Source organism: Marmota monax, unplaced genomic scaffold (genome assembly GCF_021218885.2).
Source record: "Marmota monax isolate L192 unplaced genomic scaffold, Marmota_monax_Labrador192_F-V1.1 WCK01_AAM20220418_F8-fsc00068, whole genome shotgun sequence".
Lineage (NCBI taxonomy): Eukaryota > Metazoa > Chordata > Mammalia > Rodentia > Sciuridae > Marmota > Marmota monax.
The window spans coordinates 4,043,569-4,068,440 of record NW_026692352.1 but is presented as its reverse complement, the minus strand read 5'-3'; the positions used below and the strand labels follow the sequence as shown (position 1 = coordinate 4,068,440).

The following is a 24,872-nucleotide window of genomic DNA, read 5'->3' as shown; positions in this document are numbered from 1 at the left end:
GTTCATTGACTTGGCTAGTATATCTAGCATCTAAGGAATGAGGAAAAATTTGAATTTAAGTCTTCATGATTTTAAAGTATATGTGCTCTCTGTTATGTCAAGTTGATCTGTCTTAAAATATGTGCCCCTTTCACTGCTCCATGAATAATCTAAGGGAGAATCCAGGACTAGGGAACCTTCCCTTTGAGATGGTACAAGCCTGCTGCTGACCAGTAGTTTAGGTAGGTACAGCAGGGCAAAAATTGAGGGAGTCAAGTGCATTGTGGTGTTATCTGCTTCAAAGGCCATGGGGTGATGGCACAGGAATTAAAGGAAAACACTCCCAATTTGAAATTCTCTCTGAAGTATTAGATGGGAAATGAAATACATTTTGTGATACAGTGTATTCCAGTAAATAGCTATCTTCTATCCAATTGACAGTGTTTTTCTTCTCTGTCTCCCTTTCCACTCCTCCCCTCTTTTAAAGCTCCTTTACTGAGTATTTACTGTGCACTCAGAACTGAGCCCAGCATTCTGTACACAAATTGTATTTTTACACCTGCAACAATCCTATGGCATTGTTATTGCTACCTCCTGTACATCTTGAAAAAGTGAATTTAAAGAATGTAGTGTACCATATACTTTAAAATGTATACAGATTGTGTTATGGACTGAATGTTTGTGTCCCTTTAAAATTCATATGTTGAAGCTCTAATCCCCAATAGGATGTTAATTAAAGACGGGGCCTTTATAGGTTTACATGAGATCATAAGGGTGGGGACTTCATGATGGGATTAGTGCTCTTAAAAGAAGAAGAAGAGACATCAGAGCTCTTTCTGCTTTATGAAGACACAAGAAGGTGGCCATCTGCAAGCCAGGAAGACCTGTCACTAGAACCCAACCATGCTGACATCTTGATCTGGACTTCCAGCCTCCAGAACTGTAAGAACTAAATGTCTGTTGTTTAAGCCTCCAGTCTGTGGTATTTTGTTATGGCAGCCCTGGCTGCCTAAGACAATAGTAAGTATAGTGAACGCCTGAATACCTGTCGTTTTGGTTAACCATAACAATGAGCTCTATACAGACTGGGACATTTCTTTTTCTGAAGGCCTCAGATAGATTTCTCTGCTAGAATTCTGGAATGTAGTTAAGACGTAAACATTATTCTGTTTCTTAAAGTGTTCTGATGGTGTCAATATCCAGGCATCACCCAGAGGTCTGATAGGTGGTCTGGGAAGAGGACAGGTTTTGCTAACAAACCTGAAATAAAAATATAGAGAGATGAAGCTCCATGCAAAGAGTTTATTTGGGAATGTGCAAAAGTGCAACTCAGGATACGCATGCTACAGTGAACCATAGGCACACCCAGGAGGCCTGGAGCAAAAGGGAAACTTTTAAGGAAAAAAAGTTCATGTAACTATTATGAAACAAAGACCTTTGGTTAAAGGGGCTAGTTGCAGGATTTGGCCTGAGGTCATTGTTGCTAGGCAGGCATCTTTGTACAAGTGGCTTATCTGGAATACTGTGGTCTTGAGGAATTTCTTGCAATAAATCCTATAATAGGCACATGTGAAGGAATTTCTTATTATAAGCCCTATTACAGGCATTTGTCTATAAAAGCTCTTCTTCATGACGTCTTGACATCATTTTGTTAGGATTTGACATAAGTGACTATTTTGATATTGATAACTTTGTTTTGTGTCTTTCAGATCTGGATTGGAATCTAGGCTCTCCCGTTATTTAAGTGTGGCACATTAGTTATTTAGCCAATCTAAATTTCAATTTCCTCAACTGTAAAATGGGGTAATGACTCTAAACAGATGGTTTGGTTAGTGGGTCCCTAAATTTGTTGATTGAGCCTATAATAACATGCCTGTCTCATAGTTGACACTCAGTTAAGGGTATTATAAAGCTCAGCAATGAACATATCCCCTGTAAGGGAAAAGAGTATGGTATTTAGAGATGGTGACTTAGATTACAATTTCATCTGTCACTTATGTTCTGTGTGATATCAGATAAGTTATTAAGGTTTCCTACTTTCAATATATCATTTGCAAAAAAAAAAAAGATAACTTATGAAAAAGAATTAGGAATGCTTTTTTCATAAGACAGCTGAATGTAATAGGACCAGCCATTTACTAATTCCCAAAATCTAATTAGAAAAGAATTTTGAAATGTGAGAACAAATGAAGTGAAACTAATTCATCATTTATAGGTGAAAAGATGGAGAATAAGAAGTATTTTACTGAAAGTGCTGGAGCTGAGTCTGAAACCTAAGGCTCCCCACTCTGGGCCTGTGTAATCATTGTCTCTCTACCACAAAATAATAAGCAAGGTTTCATCTTCCCTACATCCTGTCCTGACCACTTCCCATTAGTCTGCTGGCCCATATCAGTCAAGTGCCCTCCTGACTCCTGTGGTAGGCCCTGAATGAATTTCCTGATTTCATCTTGTATCAAACCCATGTTCAAAAGCTACAAATACATAAATAGAAGATATGACCCCCAAATTTATAAAGCTAAAAAATTGATGTGTTCAAAGATGTCACCATCTTTCTAACAGTTTTTTTTTTCCTAGACTACTTCTTTTACTTAAAAAAAAAAATAGTCAATTTAAGAAGCAGATTATATTTGACACAGTGATTTATCATCTAGATGATCTTGAAAATTAATGAAGCTGATGGCCTGCAGATATAATGAATAACCTGATATATCAGTAAGATTAAAAAATAAAGTCTTCTACTGTCATGTATAACTAATTAGAACAAATAAAAAATAAAAAATGGTGGTCTCAGCAATGACCCAAGCCCTACTCAGCTCATTCTCTTTTTGTAAGGATCATATGTAAGATTAACTAACATTGGTGCATTTATTCTTTGCAAAGAACTTTTGTGGGAGTTTTCCCTCATATTTGTTTTTTATAACAACTCTGGGGAGATAGCCATTATTTTCCCCATGAAATAATTGGAGATCTGCTTCCGCAAGGTCACACTGTGTTGCAGAACCCGTACTACAGATTTTCTGAATTACAGAGTGAGTGCTTTTACTGCTGTGGCACATGTGGCTGTAGCTGTATGTTGGACACCACCATGGTTAAGGTCTTAGATGAATCTGGAAAATAGATTCTAATTTCTGAAACTGCTCCAGCAAAACCCTCTTTGATGTTCAAACTTATTTCCTCTGCTCAGAAAAGACCTCTCAGGTCACTTTTTCACCTATAGTTGAAGAAGAGCTTCAAGAGACTTCTTATGAACTATTCTCACTATAGTTACCAATCATCTCCTTCTGGTTAAATACAATGGATCTTTTTCAGCCCTCATTTGACACCCCTGATGCCCCTTCCTTCTTGAAGCAAGCTTTTCTTACTATTAAAAAAAAATGTATATTTTTAAGTTGTAGATGAACACAATATCTTTATTTTTTATTTTTATGTGGTGCTGAGGATCAAACCCAGTGCCTCACACATGTGAGGCGAGTGCTCTACCACTGCTATAACTCTAGCCCCAGCTTTCCTTACTTTTATTTTTTTAAATTAATTAATTAATTAATTTTCTGTCTTTCCCTCCCTCCCCCCCCCTCTCTTTCTCAAGGAATTTTCCATTGGCTCACCCATTAAAAGTTGGTGTTGTCCAAGGGCCACATCTCTCTTGCTTTGCCTTGGCTACTATCTATAGATTGATGATTCATTTACTGTAGCTTTGTGGCAAATCACTCTTCTGATCTACAGACTAGTTTATTCCAGCTGTCTTTGGAACATCCCTTCCATGAATGTCTCATACTTTGCACAGACTTAACATATCTAAAACTGAGCTTGTTCACTTTCTTTCCCCTGTAACCTCTCTTTCCTTTTATCAATTTGTGGTTTGTATTTGATTTAAATGGAACCATACAATCTTTATCCTTTTGTGACTGACTTATTTCACATTGCCTAATGTCATCAGGTTTTGAAGACTGAATAATATTTCATTGTGTATATATACCATGTTTTGTTTCTTTCTGTCAATTATCACTTGAGTTCCTTCTACCTTTTTTTAAAAAAAAATATATATATATATTTTAGTTGTAGTTGGACACAATACCTTCATTTTATTTATTTTTTTTTTTATGTGGTGCTGAGGATTGAACCCAGCACCTTGCACATGCTGGGCGAGCGCTCTACTGCTGAGCTCTACTTCCACCATCTCAGCCCTCCTTCTACCTTTTGACTGTTGTGAATAATGCTACTATGAATATGAATATACCATGTATCTTGCTTTCAGTTCTTTTGGGCATATTTCTGAGGTGGAATTGCTGGATCACATTGCTGGATATTTTTAATTTTTTGATGAGCCATCATATAATTTTCTTAGCAATTGCATCATTTTTCATTCTACCAGCAATGTATTAGGGATTCCAGTTTCCACACAGCTTCATCAATGCTTGTTATTCTCTCTCTCTTTCTGTTAAAAGTAATAACTATTTTAATAGTTATTTCATAACTCTTAATTTTTTTTTTTTTGTAGATGAACAGTATGCTTTTATTTATTTCTTTGTATGTGGTGCTAAAGATCAAACCCAGTGCCTACACATGCTAGGCAAGTGTTCTGACACTGAGCCCCAGCCCCAGCCCCAGCCCAAAATAACTTTTTAAAAAACAAAAATGTTCTTTACATTTCTCAAACCGTCATTCCTCATCTTTCTCATCCTATATTCTGATATGATCCTATATCCTATCATTCTGATAATGGTCCTATAGCCTATCATTCAGGCCATTATTACTCTTTCTGGGATTTTAAAAATTGCCTAACTGGTCTTCCCAGTTCCTATCATAGGCTTTCTTCCCAACCCATTCTTCTTTCTTTTCTTTTTCTTTTTTTTATAGTGCTAAGGATTGAACCCAGGGCCTTACACATGCCAGGCAAGCACTCTACCATTAAACCAAACTCCAGCCCCCCAATTTACTCTTTACATAGCAGCCAGAATCATTTTTCTAACTTGAAAATTTGACCACATCACTCTAGTGCTTAAAACTCTTCAATGATTCTTCATTATCCTTCAGATAAAATCCAAACTCTTTAGCTTGTAGTGGGTAGTTTTAATGACCTAATCATTCAGATCTCTTCAGCCCATCTCCTGCTCATCTTTTTTTTTTTTTTAAATCCGTATTCTCCTGGTGTCTGGCATTAGGTTTTTAATTCAAATTATAAGGAAAGCATTTATTGATATTTATAATGAATTCAATACCTGATTTACTTTAGTATCTCTAGTAACCAGCATAGCCCCATGCCATGAATATTTACTCAGTAGTTTTTGACACATGAATAGACAGGGAAATGTGAGAGCTACAAGTGGAACCCAAATATTTTGGCAGCCAATGTGGTTCTCTTTCTACTTACCTTATGCTGTTTATCTTTTCTTTTTTTTATTTTTAATTTCTAATATATTTATTTAGGTTTCTTTAAACAAGGTAACTCTATCATCTTTTCAGGTCATTTCCCACCTCTGAGTTTCCTGTTAAAAACAGGGATAATAGGGGCTGGGAATGTGGCTCAAGCGGTAACGCGCTCGCCTGGCATGCGCGCCAGGGCGCTGGGTTTGATCCTCAGCACCACATAAAAATAAAATAAAGATGTTGTGTCCACCGAAAACTGAAAAATAAATATTAAAAAATTCTCTCTCTCTCTCTCTCTCTCTCTCTCTCTCTCTCTCTCTCTCTCTCTCTCAAAAAGAAAAAACAGGGATAATATTATCTACCTACTTCAAAAGTGATTTGAGGATTGACATAATATGTGTAAAGCATCCAGTATGTGGTTAAGTCTCTTATTAGGTACTAAAGAATGAGTAGCCATTGTTTTCTTCTTAGTCATCCTTATATCCGCAGTATCTAGCACAAGGAGTGGTGCAGAGTTGGCTCTCAGTAAATTTTGAAGGAAGAAAGGGAAGGTGGGAAGGAAGGAAGGAAGGAAGGAAGAAGGGAGGGAGGGTAGGAGATGGAAATCTGAGTGAAGGAGATCACAGCAGAGAAGTATACATTGGGTTTGAGGAAGAGATGTCTGTGACCTGGTTGTTCTTGCTAATGAGTAGCCTTCCAATGTGGCAAGGAGAGTTTGGGACCAGTAGCCAGTGTGGGAAGGTTTGTTCATGCTTTGTACGTGAATGAAAATTTCACTTGGATGTTATTTTATGATTGATCAATTCCTCTAGATGGAATAGGAAGATTTTTATTACTTCTGAGTCATGTAGTCAAAAGGATCCTTTCCTCTGACCTACTGGATTTGAAAGAAATGTTCTTTTTTAGAACAGTAATAATTAACATCCAATGATTCCATTGAGCTACTTACTTAGCAAGAGTTGCTTTCAAGCTTCCTGTATTATCTATTCAGCCCTGGACTGCCTCACTTTGAGGAACAGCTTCTTTGCTAACAAAGACAGAATGGACCTTGACTTTGAAAAACAAAATTTAACTCTCCTATGAAAAATTTTCTCTGAAACATGAGAGAGCAAAGACCCACAAAACCCATATAATAAGAAGTATATTACTATAGAAATTAAAACTACCATTTGTGAAGTCATTTAATTCTCAGAACAGTACAATATTTATTCCTATTAAAAAATCCTATTCATAAATGAAAAAAGACTCAGAAAGATTAATAAGTCTATACAAGGTAATACAGCTAATAAATAACAAAGCCAAGATTAGCATTTAGGTTTACCAGACTCCAGTCTTTTCCTTCCACCAAGGTATCAGGCAAGGTCTCTGTGGATTTTTTTTAATAACTTTATTATTTTTTTTAATTTATTTTTTTATGTGGTGCTAGGAATCGAACCCAGTTCCTCGTACATGCTAGGCCAGCGCTACAAACCTGGCCCTCCCTGTGGATTTTGGAATGAATACAAATTGTGAGTGTGTACCTAAAGGTACATGAATTAAATCTTGTCCCACCAAGAGCCATATACATTAAACCACATTGCTATTTTTCTGTGACCAATTTTCTTTCTAGCATCACAAAATAATTTCCCACCTCTGTAGAAAAGAACAGCTTATTCTCCCAAAGAAAGAAGTACTAGTGTTGTTGAATTGTTATTCTAAATCCATGCTTCTAAGTCTTCTTGTCTTCCTTTTCTCAGGAGTTGTGCAGTTATTTGGGTCTTTCTAGACTGTGAGCTCCTTGAGGGAAGGAGTCATGGACTTCCTTTGCCTAGAACAGAGTGTGGGCACTTATTTACTCATTAAATATCATTACCATTATTAGTTTGTATTAATTTTATTAACGTTGCTCTTAATGTTAAAGTAATAGCTACAATAATACTGTCACTAGGGTGCCAGGCACTTCAAAAACATTGTTTCTAATTCTTGTGATAATCCTTCCAGTGAGAGCTGTTTTCATTTTACTTCTGAGGGAAAAGAAGTTTCAAATAAGTTGAATAACTTTCCCAAGGGTATATAGCTTATAAAGTCACCGTAAATGAAATACAAACATGCTTTAAAAAAAAACAAAAACAAGAAACGTTTATCATGGTAAAATGTATATTACATAAAATTTACTATGTTAGTCATTTTTAAGTATAAAAATGGCTAATTTTAAATTCAGTAGCATTAGGTACGTTCATAATGATGTGTAACTGTCCTCACTATTTCCAGAACTTTTCAACATCCTAAACACAAATTCTGCACCCATTAAATAATAACTCCCCTTTATCTTCCCTCCAACCTCTATAACCCCTAATCTACTTTGTGTTACTATGCATTCGTCTATATCACTCACTAAGTAGAATCATGCAATATTTGCTTATTCATTCATCTGTCCCTTTACATATCCTGAAATCTTGATTCAGCCAATAGAAGTTGAAACTGGCTGCCAGCTTTTGGGATGGTCTTTCAGTGATCAAAACCTGCAGTCAAAACATATAACCCTGATATTTGGAAGACAGAGTCCTTATTACCATACATATTACAAAATATCATCATGTCTATTTTTTTTTTTAAGTCCTTCTTGCCCACCCTGGCTCCAGCAAAGCATACCAGAAACTAGGGGATGGCAGCTACTGGGCAAAATGCTGAGATTTACCAGTGTTTTCATCAAGCTCTCCCCTGGATGCTATAAATATTCTGATTAGAAACCAGAGTTCCAAAACAGTTACCTCAGATACTTTCTGCCGGTAGTTGTCTGGGTGGAGAAGTAGACTCCTGGAGTTTTCTATTCTGTCATCTTTCATGACATGCTCCCAATACAGATATTCTTTAAATGCAACAATGAACCTTTGGTGTCATATTTTAAAAAGGTCTGTCAACATTGTATCATAAAAAGTATCAAGTCAGAATTTGCTTTTTTCCCTCCAGATACAGCCTTGCTGTATTATAATATTCTTTGTAAATAAAGAGTAGCCATCAGCCTGCAGGATTGATGGGATACATGCTTTCTGTGTACCCATTCACAAGGACAGACAGAGTCTCTCAATTAACTGAAATCACAGCAGTGTATTCAGTATGTTTGTCAGCTTTTTGTCATTGTTGTCAAAATACTTGAGATAATGAACTTATGAGGAGGAATTGTTTACTTTGACTCAAAAGTTTTGGAGTTTTCAGGCCTTGGTTGCTTGTCCCCTTGCTTTTGGGCCTGTGGGAAGGGAGAACATCGTGGTGGCATGGGAGCACACCATGGAGCAAACTGCTCACCTCATGGCAGCCATAAGGCAAAGAGAAAAAGAGTGGAAGAGGCTAGGGTCCTAATGTCCCCTTCAAGGTATGCCCCCAGTGACCTAATTTTCTCCCATTAGGTTCTACCTGTTAAAGTTTTCCCACCTCCCAAAAGCTCTACAGGCAGTGACTAAGCCTTTAACACGTGGACCTTTCTGTAACATTCAGTCATGGGCATATTTCTATAAAATGATGCAAAATTGTCTGATAGCTCACTGTATTACCTTTCTTCTGCCCTAGCGTGGGAAAAAAATCTGTATCATCACCATTCTGAGAGCTTTGACTGAAGACTTAAGGTGCCTGCTTTTATCTGGAGAGATTTCATTTAGGGTTTTGCATTAAGATGCTTTATCCCTGCCTTTCCACCTTTCCGTTTTTGAGATCTTTATGTATTCTGGATGTTTATTTCTGCCAGAAGAGAAACTGGCGAAGTTTTCCTTCCATTCTGTGGGCTTTCTTTTCATGTTCTTGTTTCCTTTGCTGTGCAGAAGAAGCTTTTAATTTGAAGCCCTTCCATTTGTTAATTCTTGGTATTATTTCCTGCATTTAGTGGTCTTTTTGAGGAAATTGTTACCTGTGCCTGTATGTTGGAGCATTGGCCCTATGTTTTTCTTCTAGCAGTTGAAAAGTTTCTGGTCTAATTTCTAGGTCTTTGATCCATTTTGAATAGACTTTTGTGTGGGGTGAGAGATAGGGATATAGTTTTATTTTTCTACACAAATTGTTATATTCTTTATTTTTCAAATTATATAAGTTTGTGAACACACACCTAAAATGACTGTGTTCTTTGTGTACATTCATGGCCCCTGCATAGACTCTCTTTATTAACCAGCACAGGTCTGTATGACATAGAAAGACACGGGTGTGTAAGGACACAATTTTAGTACACTGAGAGAAACACTATCTCAGAAGGAGGTGCCACAATAGTCTAAAAGCCTAACATAATAAATAGATGCAAAAGGTGTACGTGGGGTCAGAGAATGGTGTCAGAAAAGCATTCTGAAAAAGCAAGCATGGAACTAGATTTTTGAAGCATAAGAAGAGTCTGAGTTCTAGGTCTGACTGCACTATAAATGACTGTGTGAAACTGGGCAATTCCTCCCTATTTCTCTTGTCTTCACTTTCACATCCATGCTACCAGGGGCTTGAGTTGCTCGGTAGCTCCCTTCCAATTCTAACATTCTGGGCATTAATCTTTAAATTTTTTATTAGATTTTTTTCATTACAATTCCTTTCCTTAATCTATTTCTTTTGCCTCTTCCCCCATACCTCTCCCCCCCCGCCCCCGCATTGGGGATTGAACCCAGGGACTCTGTAAAGTGGTTAACACTGAGCCACATTTCCATCCCTTCTATTTATTTTGAGACAGGACCTTGTCAAGTTGCTGAGGCTAGACTGGAACTTGAAATCCACTTGTCTCAGCCCTCTGAATAGCTGGGGTTACAATTGTGGGCCACTGTACCCAGCTCCTTTTGCCTTGGAATCTGAGATGTAACTGAAGGGCTCAGAAATAGGTAAGGACAAGTAAGCTCAGTACCCCACTCAGAACCCATTCTGAGTACGGTGACAACAGCTTCTGTCAGCCCAGGGTTCTTTCCCTACAGCTCTTGATGGATTTGGGCAAGATCAATAGGAAACCATGAAAGCCTTTTTTCACAAGTAGCTTCTTATGGAAGATCACTTAGGTATAGTCATCACGAGTGACTGAGTTCCCTTTTCCTGCTAATTAAGCTTATGCAATTTAATTTTGTTTTCTATTAGTTACTTATGGTTGTTAGTCAGTGCTAACATAATTTTTGTGGCTGTGAGTTGAGTGCAGATCAGTGGGATGGATGTTAACAAAGGATTTGAAGAGCTTTGGGCTGTGCTGCATAAATTCTCATTAGAATGACCTCTGTTGCTTAATGCAGATGGCAGAGCCTGCACTTAAAGTCAGAAGACCCAGTCTGCTTCAGCTGCTTCTAACTAAAAACTTGAGTAAGTCATTTTATTTCCAAAGGCCTCAGTTTCCTTCTCTACAAAGGTAATAATAATAATAACCTACCCTGTCTATAATTTGTTTCTGATATTTTAAGAAGATAATTCATCTGTCAGAAATTTTAAGATGGCCATGGATGGAGCTGGATTAGACTGACTGTTCTTATCCTGGAGGTTAACTGCTTGCATATGCTAGGCTCCCAAAGCAGGCCAGGAAGTCATTGAGATTAGCAACTTTATCAGCTAAAATGTTTCTTTTCTGTGTTTAGAAGAGAATTTCCTGGCATTTGGAGGCAGAATTGGCCTGTTCTTAGCATGGAATCGCTGGGCTTTGGGGCAGGACCTGGAGAGGTCCCAAACTTGGAAAAAAATACCATAGAGGGGGCCTCCCCTTATGTTCCAAGCTATATAGAGTAAATTTGTTTCTCCAGTGGGTGGGCTAATAAGAACAGCTATCTATTACTAACAACAATGGTTTCTATTTGTAGAGCATCCATTATGGACCATACACAATGTTTGGAAACTTACTACAGTGTACCTGACATTTGAGGACAATGAAGTTTGTCTTGTCTTCAAAATTTATATGAATTTTGCCTGAAAACACCATTATATAGTCAGACTTGTTTTCTATAAAATACTGTATTTAGTATCTGGTAAAATTAATATCCCAGGAAGGTGCACTATATTTATTTATTTATATATATTTTTATGTACCTTTCAGCATATTGTTGAGTAACCACAGGGGTTACTGAATACAGTTTAAGAACTGTTATTTTACTTAATCTTTATTTTACAAGTTTTAATATTTATAGACACAAGAAAGATGGAAAAAGACTTGTTCCTATCACAGACCCAAGAAACAATAAAGCCAGATCCAAACACAGACTGGGATGTTCCATGCTTTTAACCACTGAACTACATGAGTCTCCCATATCATTGTACTGCCGTATTTATATATTTAGTACCTGTTACCCTTGCAGGCAATCTGTGTGTCCTTTATGCTCAACAGGGTGCATAACACAAAGTAAACTCTCAGCAGGGTGCTGCGTCCTGCACCTATGATCCAGCAACTTGGCGGGCTGAGACCAGAGGATCAAAATGCTGGGGATGTGGCTGGGGATGTGACTCAAGCGGTAACGCGCTTGCCTGGCATGTGTGCGGCCGGGTTTGATCCTCAGCACCACATACAAACAAAGATGTTGTGTCCGCCGAGAACTAAAAAATAAATATTAAAAAATTCTCTCTCTCTCTCTCCCACTCTCTCTTTTAAAAAAAAAATGCAAAGAAACAAATAAACAAAAAGTAAACTCACAATGAACACTGATTGGTTGAATGAATAAGCCCCTAAAATGAAGTCATTTCAAGGGTTCACACATTTCTAGCAAATTGATCTCAGAGTTTTTTTAAGACCTTTTTTTGTCCTTAGGTTCTTCTGTAACAATGATTCACATTAAGCTCTAAGCCACTGCTTATGTGCAGAATAATTGATATTTACAGGGAACTCTGGATAAATAGAGAAAGCTGCCCAGGAGCACCTATGTCCACCTCCTTCCCAGACACCATTAGATTATCTTAAAAAATCAGTAAAATCTCAAGTCACAACCCATGAACAACTCCTAAGCTACCATGAAGGAAATCTCAGAATTGTGTGGCTTATGTTTGTCTCCCTATCCTCCCACTGTATACTGTATTCACACATCCCTTTCTCTTCTCTGTTTTGTACCCATATATTCCTTATTATTACAGTGATGAGAACAGGTGTGTTATATAAAACACTGGATGTTTCCCCCTAGTAGTAGCAGCTAGTATGGGGTGTGTGTGTGTGTGTGTGTGTATGTGTATATATATATATATATATATATATATATATATATATAAACTTTGAAAGGTTGGAAAACCTCCTCTAGAGACTTCTCCTTTCTTCCAGAGTGAATCTCTTCTGAATTTAAAATATCTATTTTTCTTTTCTTTCCCTTTCTTCTTTTCTTTTTCTGTGCTGAGTTGAACTCAGGGGCCCTGTGTATACTAAGCATGTGCTGTACCACTGAGCTATAGCCTCAGTCTCAAAGCATCTTAAGAGAGAGCTTTGCCTTAAGAAAACCCATAGGCATTGCACAGTGTTCTGAAATTTTGGAATCCATTTGATCCTTAAAAATCTATGGAAACCTGTTACTATTGGCTTTCAGATTGGTAGATGTTAACATTTTGGATCTGGAATGTCCCCCAAAGGCTTATGTGTTAAAGATTTGGTCCCCCGTGCAGCACTGTTCAGATGTGAGGCTTTTGGGAAGTAATTGGGTCATGAGGGCTATAACCTTATTGGTGAATTAATATGTTGATAGATTCATAATTTGATGGCATTATTGGGAGGTAGTGGAAAGTTTAAGAGTTGGACCTTAGAGGAAGTAATTCACTGGGTGTGTATCCTCAAAGGATATATCATGTCCCCTTCCGTGCACCAGTGCCCCCTCCCCCAATACCCTTCCTGGCTGCCAATGAGGTGAGCAGCTTTCTACCCTCAATCCCTACCCTTCCGCCACGGTGTTTCAGCCTCATCACAGGTCTGAAAGCAATGGAGCCAGCTGGCTCTACACTGACAAATTGACCTCAGAGTTTAAATAGACCTTTTTTTTTTTTTGTCCTGGGGCTCTTCTATAACAATTATTCACATTAAGCTCTCATTCAGTACTCAAATACATCTTTCCTCTTCTAATCTGATTTTTCAGGTATTTCTTCACAGTGATGTAAAGCAGTCTAGCGTGATGTGTATGTGTGTGTGTGTGTGTGTGTGTATGTGTGTGTTGCTTTGTTTAATAAGTTAAATATTCTGATGTTGAAGAATCTCTTCTTAGGAATGAGGAGACTTTTCCAGCATCTGGGTTTGCCCAATAGTGAGTAAATCCTCCAAAAGGCCAAAAGTCTCTGTGACTAATAAAGTGATTTGCACTTTATAGCGGTGATTCTCTAAGTGTAGGTTCTAGGAACTTGTTTAAAAATGCATTCTTGGGCCCCCACCCCAGACTCACTGAATCAGAAACTGGGAGGTGGTTCCCAGCAAATTGTATGTTTTTCATAAACTCTGTAGACATTTCTGATGCACTTATCTGTCATTTAGTAAATATTCAATAAATAGTCTCCTCTTCCCTCCCAATTTGGTGATCTTGTCTAGGAATATTGCCATTGTGAATACCATAATTACTTTGAGTTCACAACAGATTTATAAACAGGTCATGTGTCAACTATGATGGGAGGGGCAAATGGGAGAGACAGATTGAGAAGTCTGTGGTCAGGCAACCCCAAACCCTGGGCACAAGGATGAAAGCTACAGTTTCCAGCCAACAATTTTATCGTTTTCCTTACACATCTTTGGGAAACTAAATAATTGACCCCCAACATTGGCTTTAAACGGACTCTTATTGGGTAAGATCAAAAGTGTGATTACTTGAAAATTGCTCAGCAGGTGGGGAAGGTACTTGATTTTAAGTGTCTAAATCAGGTTTTTGCTATTACTGCTCTCAGCAGGAGAAGAGGCAGAAAAATCAATAGTCTTGTTTAAGCTGTAAAATCACACTTCGTGTTATCTCACAAGGCCTTTAAGTGCTAGAGAGAAGCTTTGACCTTTACTGTTACAAAGGCTGTCACAATTTGTAAGTTTATGGTGAGTTCATTGAACTCTGTGTTGTCTGGCATCTGCATGGCATGAGACTTGGAATCTTTTTGATACCTTGAGTACAGGTGGGCAGAAAACCAAAACCCAACTCCAGACCATCTCTCCCTTTTTCCTCTTGAGAGTGAACCTGAACTGGGAGAACTGAATTGAAAGTTAGACAAGAGAGCTGGACATATTGTCTAAGGAGAGGGCGGGCAGGAGAGGGCTGTTCCTGAGCAGCTCTGTTGTAATTAAAGTTACTGTTGATCTTAAGTTTCCAGAGGAGCATAGAGCTTTAAGGAGGTGGGCTGAATGATTGATATTATCATCACTTTTATTATTTAAATACCCATTCCCTACCGAATTCAGTAAAAGGTGATTCTTATGTAACCCACCAGTTAAGATTGCCCAGGTTTGGGCTGGGAATGTAGCTCAGCTTACATCTCAGCTAGGTTTGAATCGCAGCTCCATCATTTATATCAGTTATAAACACCAGAAGATGCTTCTGGAAGACTTGACTAGCAGTAGCTTAACTAGGCATATGGGCTTAACATTAAAAGAAGTCTAGGGGCTGGGGTTGTGACTCAGCGGTAGAGTGCTTGCCTAGCACATGCGAGGCCCTGGGTTTGATCCTTAGCACCATATATAAATAAATAAATTAAATAAAGGTATTTAAAAAAAAGAGTGGATGGGCTGGGCTGTAGCTCAGTGATGGGGCGCTTGCCTGGCATGTGTGAGGCACTGGGTTCGATTCTCAGCACCACATATAAATAAAATAAAGGTACATTGACAACTAAAAAATTAGGAAAAAAAAAAAGTCTGACGTCAGTAGCAGGTGGCATTGATTTATTAGATAAGTGATTTCAAGATCCCCATGACTCTTGTGGTCTTTGTTGATCTAAGATGGTTGCTATGGCTCTAGGAATTGTGTCTATGATTAAGGTTGGAAAAAAGGGATATAGGAAACATCAGTAATGTGTATTTTTTTTTGTTATTTTATTTTTAGATTTTATTTATTTATTTATTTATTTATTTATTTATTTATTTATTTATTTATTTATACGTAGTGCTAAGGATCGAATCCAGTGCTCCACACATGCTAGATGAGCGCTCTACCACTGAGCTACAACTGCAGCCCCCAGTAATGTGTATTATTTTACCAGGAAAGCAAAGACTTTCCCAAAGTTCCTTTTGTAGACATTTTTTGAACTAGACCACATGGTTATTATAAGGTGTTAGGAAACCTGGGAAATGAGTAGTGTCCACCCCCACCAAGGGCAGAGGGGGTTGGGAAGGAGTATTCAGTGAGCCAGCCCATTGTATCTACCACAGTGACCTCTAGGTTTTAATAGTAAAACCTACTATTTATTATATATTATTCTAAATAGTAGAACCTACCTCATGAAGGTATTGTGATGATTAAATGATATTAACATAAAGGGCTTCCTTAGCATAGATAATATCAGCATTATAATTATCTCAACTCTGCAAAGTAATTATTACCCATTTTACATAAGAAGTATGAACTGGGAAGATTCAGTGGTAGTATGTCACACATATTTTTCACCTGCTTCCTTAGGATGTCAACAGTGAGTTGACAGTTTATAGGAACAATAGTGCTTTAAATTTGTAGGACCCAATGAAAGTTTTTGCTACATTTTTACATACACATAGCATGTGCAAAGCCCTGGGTTCAAAACATGTCTGTGCACGCGTACACAGTAGCTGAAGCTCAGTGAGTAGAAATAACTTTACTGAATTCATATTTTGAAGTAGCAAAACTGGGGTTATAGCCTATATCTGAATTATAATCCATGCTACTTTTTTCTGCACTAGAAGTTGAATAAGCACAGAAATAAATTTTCATTAGTTGGTGTGTCTGTCTTTGCCAGACGTAGGGCTTCAGTTAAGCCTTGTTAATTAGGGAACAAGAGAGACCAAAAAAGCATAGGTATGGGTGATGAGAGCCCAAGCAGAAGCCCCCACCTGGAGCATATAAAGGCAATCACAAATTAGGGGGTCATCCTTGAACTGACCCTAGATCCACAAAATAGAGGGATGACTATTTGAGAAAAATGGAAATGTGTGTGTGTGTATTTTTTTTTTTTTTTTTTTTGAGAGAGGGTCTCACTGTGTTGCCCACTCTTGCCTCAAACTCCCAGGTTCTAGTAATCCTTCTACCTAGCCTCCCAACTAGCTGGGATTCCAGGGAGTGCTACTGCACCTGACTGTAATTTTTTTTTTGGGGGGGGGCAGGGAGTACCAGGGATTGAACTCAGGGGCACTCAACCCCTGGGCCACATCCCCAGCCCTATTTTGTATTTTATTTAGAGACAGAGTCTCATTGAGTTGCTTAGTACCTCACTTTTGCTGAGTCTGGCTTTGAACTCTCAATTCTCCTGCCTCAGTCTCCTGAGCTGCTGGGATTACAGGAATGAACCATCACGCCAGGCTCGCTGTAATTTGATAAGCACTATAAGAAAAAACAGTTATGATAGCCTGGAAGAACCTCTGATCTAACCTGGAGGGATGAAGGTCAAGGAAGACTTTTAGGAGAAAAGAAGTGAAGGGCAGAGGAAAGACTATGTATGCATAAGGACAGCCTGAACAACAACATGGATATAGAACAGGACTGCGAAGAATTGTTAGGAAAGTTCTGTGTTTGATGTTGGTAAAGTGTAAAAAGCCAGGCCAGGCTTGGCAAGGGAAGTAAGCCATTTAGATGGATAGGAGGCAGATGTGGAGGATCCTTATGCTATGCTAAAAAGTTTAGGGCAGTGGGGTGCCATCAGAGTGTTTTAGGCATGATGTATAGATTGGCATGTTTAAAAATGATCTCCCTAAATGCAGTGAGGTGGATGGATTGGAGGGAGTGGGGGAGAGAAATGGAGGTCAGAAGACCAGTTAGGTTTTTAAAATGGTTTAGTCAGGAGACCTGAGTTAGAGGTGGTGTCTGGGATGAAAAGGAGAATAGATTTGAGTCATTGTTAGAGAGAAAGATATCTGACATACAGTAGACATTCAGCATTTGTGGAATATACATAAGAGCTTGATGTTGGATTTGGGGAGTGAGAAAGGGGAGGAACCTGGACTTATCCCAAGCTCTCTCTGCTATAAGTGACAGATAGCTTGCTGTGCCATCACTGAGTTCTCAATAATACTGAGACCAGTGAGTGTTTCAGGGAGCTTTCCTTTTAGATATTTCTCAGATAATTGTCTCATAACTTTTCCCCTAGAACTGGACATTTCTAAAGTTAACATATCTTGGTAATTATGGGGCAAGATAATGTTATTTCCATTTTACAGATTAGAAATTTACGTGCTGAGTAGTTAAGTAGTTTGCCTGGTATCACCCAACTGCTCAGAGTAAGAAAATATTCTTCCTCCACAGCATGTTGCCTTTGTGCAATACTTGGACTTTCTGTTGTAATTTCAACTGATTATAGGCCATAATAAACCAAGCAATAAAATTCGGAAGATTGATCTAATTACTCAGCTGTTAAGATAAGGCCATGAGTTAATCGTAATTCAATGCACCTTCTAATTCAATCCAACAGAGTGCACAGTATCATTCGCATTATACGAAGAAAGTTCTGCTGATGCCTCATTAATGTTAAAAGAAAGAAAACCTAAAATAACTCACAGAAATATTCAGACATTCCCCTACCCCCATTTTCTTTTTTCAGATCTGATTTAATTCTTATATGTCATTTAAGTAACCATGAGAAAATTATGAAATCTCTCAGGGCCACAGTTTTTCACCTGTAAAAAATATTGGATGGGATGGGGATAGAACTCAGTTGGTAGAGAGCTTGCCTCACATGCACAAGTCCCTGGGTTCAATCCCCAGCACCACAAAAAAAAAAAAAAACAAAACAAAACAAAAAAAAAAAAATATATATATATATATATATGGGAGATGTTCATTTAAGAGTAATTATTGTTATTGTTTTGCAGACAAGAAAACAGATTTAGAATTCAATAAGGAGCATAAGGATCTTACCTATGTCCATATAGTAATTTAATGATAGCTCTAACACCTGTCCCCTGCCCTCCCCCCAAAAAAAGTGTTGAAGTGGTGTTTTCTGAGGGTCTTTCACTTAAGACATATTTCATGTTTCATTTTATTTGAAAACCCCATTCTGGTTTGGATGTCACACATATTTTCCACCTGCTTCCTTAGGATGTCAACAATGAGTTGAGAGTCTATAGGAACAATAGTGCTTTAAATTTTTAGAACCCAATGAAAGTTTTTGCTACATTTTTACATACACCTGGAAATCTGGGTTTTTGGATTATAGTCCTGACTCTTTCTGAAGGATGAGTAGCAGTTATTTGGAACATATGAAAGAAATGTCTAACAATAGGAAATTAATTGAACCTACCTAAGTGTCCAATAACACAGTTATTTTATGGTTTCTCTTGTTTTTCCTCACTTCCAAAACAAGTATGTTCATGATAGTGTAGGGCTGGGGTTGTGGCTCAGTGGTAGAGTAAGTGCTTGCCTAGCACACGGGAAGCACTGGGTTCAAACCTCAGCACCACATAAAAGTGAAATAAAGATATTGTGTCCACCTACAACTAAGAAATAAATATTAAAAAAAAAGAAAAATCAAAGTGTTGACAAATGAGAAGAACATAAAAAACGCCCATAATTCCCCTGATCTGGAAACAATCACTATTAATTCTTTGATATATCATTTTTCTAGTTCATTTTAAATGAACAGACAGACATTCTTTTTCAAGAAAAATGAGATTATATGTTGTGTACTGTTCTATAATTCACCTTAATTAGTTAATTAATTAATTTTGGTACTGGGAATTGAACTAAGTGGTGCTTTACCACTAAGCACCCAGTTCTATATATCCCCAGTTCTATACCATTTTCCATTTTGAGACAGGACCTTACTAAGGTCCACCTCAAGCTTGTGATCCTCTTGCCTCAGGCTCCTGAGTTGCCGAGTTTACAGGTATGGGCCACCACGTCCAGTGTTACCTTAATTTATTTGAATTCTGAATTGGATCATTTAAATTTATTTCAACTAATGTTCTATTGGTAGATGTTTTGGTTGCTTAAACTCACTATAAACCAAAAAGCACAAAATAGAAATAATAGACCGAGTTGAATTAGAAATAAAAATGCGAAGATGTGGGATGCTTTAATTTACTGGTTTTTTGTTTTTTTTTTTTTAAGGGGAACAAAAATGCTTTAAAATGTCCAGAAAGGATTGGGAGTATAGTTTGGTGATAGAGGACATGAGTCCCTGGATTAAAGCCCCAGCACAATGCCCAAAAGATTATAATCATACAACAATACCCCCCCAACACACACACATACACACACACACACACACACACACTTTTATTCAGTGTTTCTACAAAAAACCAAGCTGACTTGTAGCTTGCTTTTGTCTAGCCAAACAGTAAAAGGCCTGACTATCTGAACCATGCGAGGGTAAGGAAAAGGTGGGAGATAAGGCACATGATTGAGGACTTGGAGGATTTTGATTAAATAGTGTTAAAATCCATGGGCCATTTCCAAAAAGGAGCTTTTAATGAAAAGATTATGGGTGGGGAGACTAACATTTAAGTACCTACCACTCTGTGCCAAGTATTTATGTGAGGTATTTTGTGTAAAGTGTTTAGAATTTCAAGTATTCTTTTGATTGTCTTACCTGTAGTATAGGACATCTCTGTGTTCCTAAGGATCAGGTAAAGGGATTTGTCTTAAGATTTCATATCTGAGTAAATGGTACAGCCAGCTGTTGAATCCTTATTTGCCTGCCTTAAGAGCCCTTGTTCGTTTCAGTGGACTGATGGCTCCTCTAGGAGGGCCAGAGAAGGAAACTCCTAAATTACAATAGGAATACTTGGATGGATCTTTACAAAGCATGTTCAAGGACTCCCCTGTCCACCTCCCCAGCCAATCCACATGCAGAAGGAAAAAGGATACTGATGCTGACATGGAATTGGTAATAAAAAATAAATATTACAGATTGCGCATCTATCTTTTAAAATATCAAAACCCGGTGTTTTAATCAGCTTTTTCATTGCTTGTGACCAAAAGACCTGACAAGAACAACATAGAGGAGGAAAATTTTAATTGGGGCTCATGATTTCAGAGGTCTCAGTCCATCAGTGGCCTACTCCATTGCCCTGGGCCCAAGATGAGGCAGAATAACATCATGGCAGAGAAAGCAGTTCAGTACTTGGCAACATGAAAGCAGAGAGAGAACTCATCTCACCAGGAGTTCAAAATATAAGCCCCCAAAGCATGTCCTCAGTGACCTAACTCCTCCAGCAATACCCTCCCTGCCTACAGTTACCACCCACTTAACTCTTATCAGTGGATTGATCCACAGATGAAGTTACAACTCTCTTAATCTAATCATCTCACCTCTGAGTGTCTTGCATTGTTACACATGAGTTTTTTGGGGTCACCACATATCCAAATCATAACATCCAGGCTCTGAAAGTTGAAGTGAGTTGCTCAAAGACACAGAGTTTGTAAATATGAGAGCTGGGATTTGAACCTAGGTCTGACTATGAATGAAGTTTTTGCCGTTACATAACACTGTATAGTTTGACTTTGTTTTACTCCTGGACTCAGTGTGCACAATCCTAAGGGAGGGTCCATGGCCTGACCATAAGTTAACACACTATTTAAGGTGTTCTTGTCTTTAACTTGTAGTTGCTTCAGCCTCTCCAAAGCCAGAAGTCAGACAGAAATTCTCTTTTTCTTTCCTGTTCTCTCCCACAATTCTTTGAATTTCCCTCTGCCACAGCATTTACCCAAGGTTGGTATTACCCAAGGCTAATACCAGCTTATTTATGTGCTTGCTTGTCTCTCCCATTAGATATTCAATTTATGCACAGCGAGGATTGTATCTTTTCTTTTTACATTCACTGCAGTCCCCAACACACTTAAGTGTTTAAGTATTCTTCTAGTTAAATTGACCAAAGTTTTTTGTTTGTTTGTTTTGGGAACTTACTTTTTTATTTTATTTATTTATTTGTGTGTGTGTGGTGCTGAGGACTGAACCCAAGGCCTTGAGCATGCTAGGCAAGTGTTCTACCACTGAGCCACACCTCCAGCCCATGTTTTGTGTACTTGACTCACTGATGAAGGCAATGATGCAGGTGTTAACATTTAACATATACACAATTTTAAAAACATGGATTTTTGGCTTCCAGCCAAGAATTAATTCCCGCACTGGGGTATAGACTTCAGGATACTAAAATGAGTATGAAAGTATTAACAAATATCATCATAAATGAAAGTGTATTTAGATCTATTCCCTAATTTTCTTCATTTTTTAAGGAGAAGAAAAGTCTTCTATTTAAAAAAAAAAAAAAAGGAATTTCCTTTGGATCCTTCTACCTCCTCAAGCTATCATCACTTCTCCTTTCCTTTATTGTCGGCATCTTTACTCACTCTTCAGCACACCCTATTGTTCTGGTGCCTTCATTCAATCTTCCCTGTGTTGACTTTAAAGGCAGATGTTGTCAGACTGTATTAAAAAATCAAGATCCAGGGGCTGGGGCTGTGGCACAGTGGCAGAGCTTCTGCCTTGCACATTCGTGAGGCATTGGGTTCAATCCTCAGCACCACATAAAAATAAATAAACAAAATAAAGATATTGTGTCCATTTATAACTAAAAAATATTTTTAAAAAATCAAGATCTATTTTGCACAATTACAATGCACCAATTAAAAATTTTTGGAAAAAATAAATAAAAAATTAAAATACATGAAAAAAACCAAGATCCATCTCTTTGCTGTCCACAGGAGACACACGGTAGATTCAAAGCTAGAGATTATTTGAAAGTAAAAGGATGGGGAAAAAAATCATGTAAACAGCAACCATTAGAAAGCTAGAGTAGTTATGTCAAACCAAATGGGCTTTAAAACAACAACAAAAATGTTGCTAGAAATAAAGAGGGATACTTTATAATGAGAAAAGAGTCAATTGAAGATACAACAATTACAAACATATGCACCTAACAATAGGGCCCCCAAATACATGAGAAAAAACTGACAGAAATGAAGCATGAAAGAGACAATTCAGTAATGATAGTTGGAAACTCCATTACCTTCACTTTCAATAATAGATAGGGTTAGGTAGAAGATCAGTGAAGGGGCTGGGGATGTGGCTCAAGCGGTAGCACGCTTGCCTGGCATATGTGAGCCCTGGGTTCGACCCTCAGCACCACATACAAATAAAGATGTTATGTCCGCCGAAAACTAAAAAATAAATACTAAAAAATTCTCTCTCTCTCTCTTTCTCACTCTCACTCTCTCTTAAAAAAAATCAGTGAAGAAATAGAAGACTTGAACATTGTACACCTAATAGACATCAGTAAAATACTCTAATAACAGAATATAATTCTTAAGAAAACATGGAATAATCTCCAGGATAGACCATATGCTAGGCTAATAAACAACTCTTGATACATTTAAAGGATTGAACTTAAATAAAATGTTCTTTGATGGAGAACAGTGGAATGAAATTAGTAGTAACAGAATGAAATTTGATAAATTTGTAATTATGTGAAAATGAAACAAAACACTGCAGTGAGTCAAAAAACAAATCACAAAAGAAATTAGGAAATATTTTGAGGTGAATGAAATATAACACCAAAACAAATAGGATGCAGCTAAGCAGTACTTGGGAAAAGGAAATATATAGCTGTAGATTCGTACTTTAAAAAAGAATAACAGGCCAGGCGCCACCTGTAATCCTGTGTCTGAGGAGGCTGAGGCAGGAGGATTGTGAGTTCAAAACCAGCCTCAGCAAAAGTGAGGTGCTAAGCAACTCAGTGAGACCCTGTCTCTAAATAAAATACCAAATAGGGCTGGGGATGTGGCTTGGTAGTTGAGTACTCCTGAGTTCAATCCCCAGTTCCCCCTCCCCCCACAAAAAAAGAAACAAAGATGAATGGTCTCAGCTTAATAACCTGACATTTCACCTTAATACATTGAAGGAAGAAAAGAACAAAGGAAACTTAAAGCAAGTAGAGGAAAGGAAATAAAGATTAGAGCAGAAGTCAGTGAAATAGAGAAAATAACAGAGAAAATCAGTAAAACAAAAACTGGTTTAATAGTATCAAAATTGAGGTGATCAAGACTGATCAAGAACAAGAGAGTAAATTCCCATTTGCTAAAATCAAGAATGATTTTATAATATATACTTATATATACTAGATACTTATCTTTATCAGATATATGATTTGCAAATATTTTATCTCAGGCCACAGCTTGTCTTTTTATCTTTTTCACATGGAATTTTGAAAAGTAAAAGTTTCTAGGTTTTTTTTTTTCAGTTAAAAAGAATGATACAGGGGACATTACTGCTGACTTTATGCAAATAAAAAGAAATATAAGGGAATACTATGAACTATTATATGCAACATATTAGAACATACAGGTACACTCATTCTATGAGGCCTATATAACCTTGATACTCAAACCAGATACAGATGTCACAGACAAGAAAACTATATGACCAATATGCTATTTGAATATAAATCCAAAAACCCCCAACAGAATACTAGGATTATTTCAGATCCTTCCTTCCCAACTGATCCAATTGCAGTGGTATCAACCTAAGACAGGAGGCTGACGCCTAAAGGTAAGAACCATATGTTGAATTGGACAAACCTAACAGGCACGGTCCCTAGCCACATTGCTTGTTGCTTAATTAAACAGAAGGGGGGAGATGCTAAGAGCCACAGCCAAGTAATATGATGCATGGCATTTTTGGTTGAAAGGTGATGCCAGCAAGCCATTGAGATGATATGATTATGTTAAGATTTGCATTCATATGGATATTGGACTCCTGCTGTTCACCTTGGCCTGCTACAGGACTCCTGGAGAGTTCCCATTGGTTGGGGAAGTGCGATAGGAGGGAATTCCGGAGGAGGAACTTCCTCTTGGGATCCGGGAGAACGCCGCGGTGCGTCGGCAATCTTCCCGGGAGCTTACGGGGCATTGGCGGCAGTTTCAAAAAATAAAGTTTGTTCCTGCTTGAGTGGCTCGTGATTTTGTGCCCAGCCAGACTGTGGAACCCAACACTTAAAATTTTTGCTAGTCTGTTAAGTGTAAAATGATAACACATTCCATGTATTTGCATTTTGTTGATTACTGGTGTAGTTAAACATCTTTTTCTTTTCTCCTCCTTCTACCTAGTCAATTGAATTATTTCATCTGCAGATTGTCTGATTAGAGTCTATTGAATTAATTTCTCATTGACTAATGCAAGTTTTTAATTTTTTATTTTGGACAGTAATCCTGTATTGTACATCTTACAAATGTCTTTTCTCTCTGTGTACTTGTCTCTTAACTTTGTTTATGCATCTTTATTATGTAGAGCTTTATGTTTTGATGAGTTAAATTTATCATCCTTCTGTGATTCTTCTTTTAGTCTTATCTAAGAAATACTGTCTAAACTGGGTAAGGAGGCACACACATAACTGTTGTAAACCCAGTGACTCTGGAGGCTAACAGAAGGATCACAAGTTAGACAGACTAGCCTCAATAACTTAATGAGATGCTGTTTCAAAATAAAAGTGTTTGGGGATGTAGCTCCAT

At 37.7% G+C, this 24,872-nt stretch overlaps 1 protein-coding gene across 10 annotated transcripts in view; it reads left to right on the top strand.

Annotated features, from left to right (window-relative positions):
* The window catches only part of Fam168a (family with sequence similarity 168 member A), a 186,787-nt gene that overhangs the window by 118,292 nt on the left and 43,623 nt on the right, over positions 1 to 24,872 (top strand). For 4 of the 10 annotated variants that reach the window (XM_046441926.2, XM_058578534.1, XM_046441924.2 and 1 more), the window contains exon 3: positions 829 to 921. The exons of 4 other annotated variants lie outside the window; for them this stretch is intronic. In XM_046441926.2, the coding sequence (XP_046297882.1) occupies positions 829 to 921 (93 nt within the window). Of the gene's footprint in view, positions 1 to 828; positions 922 to 10,565; positions 10,633 to 24,872 lie in introns of all 10 variants that reach the window. 2 more of the 10 variants (XM_046441931.2, XM_046441929.2) reach the window with 1 other exon arrangement.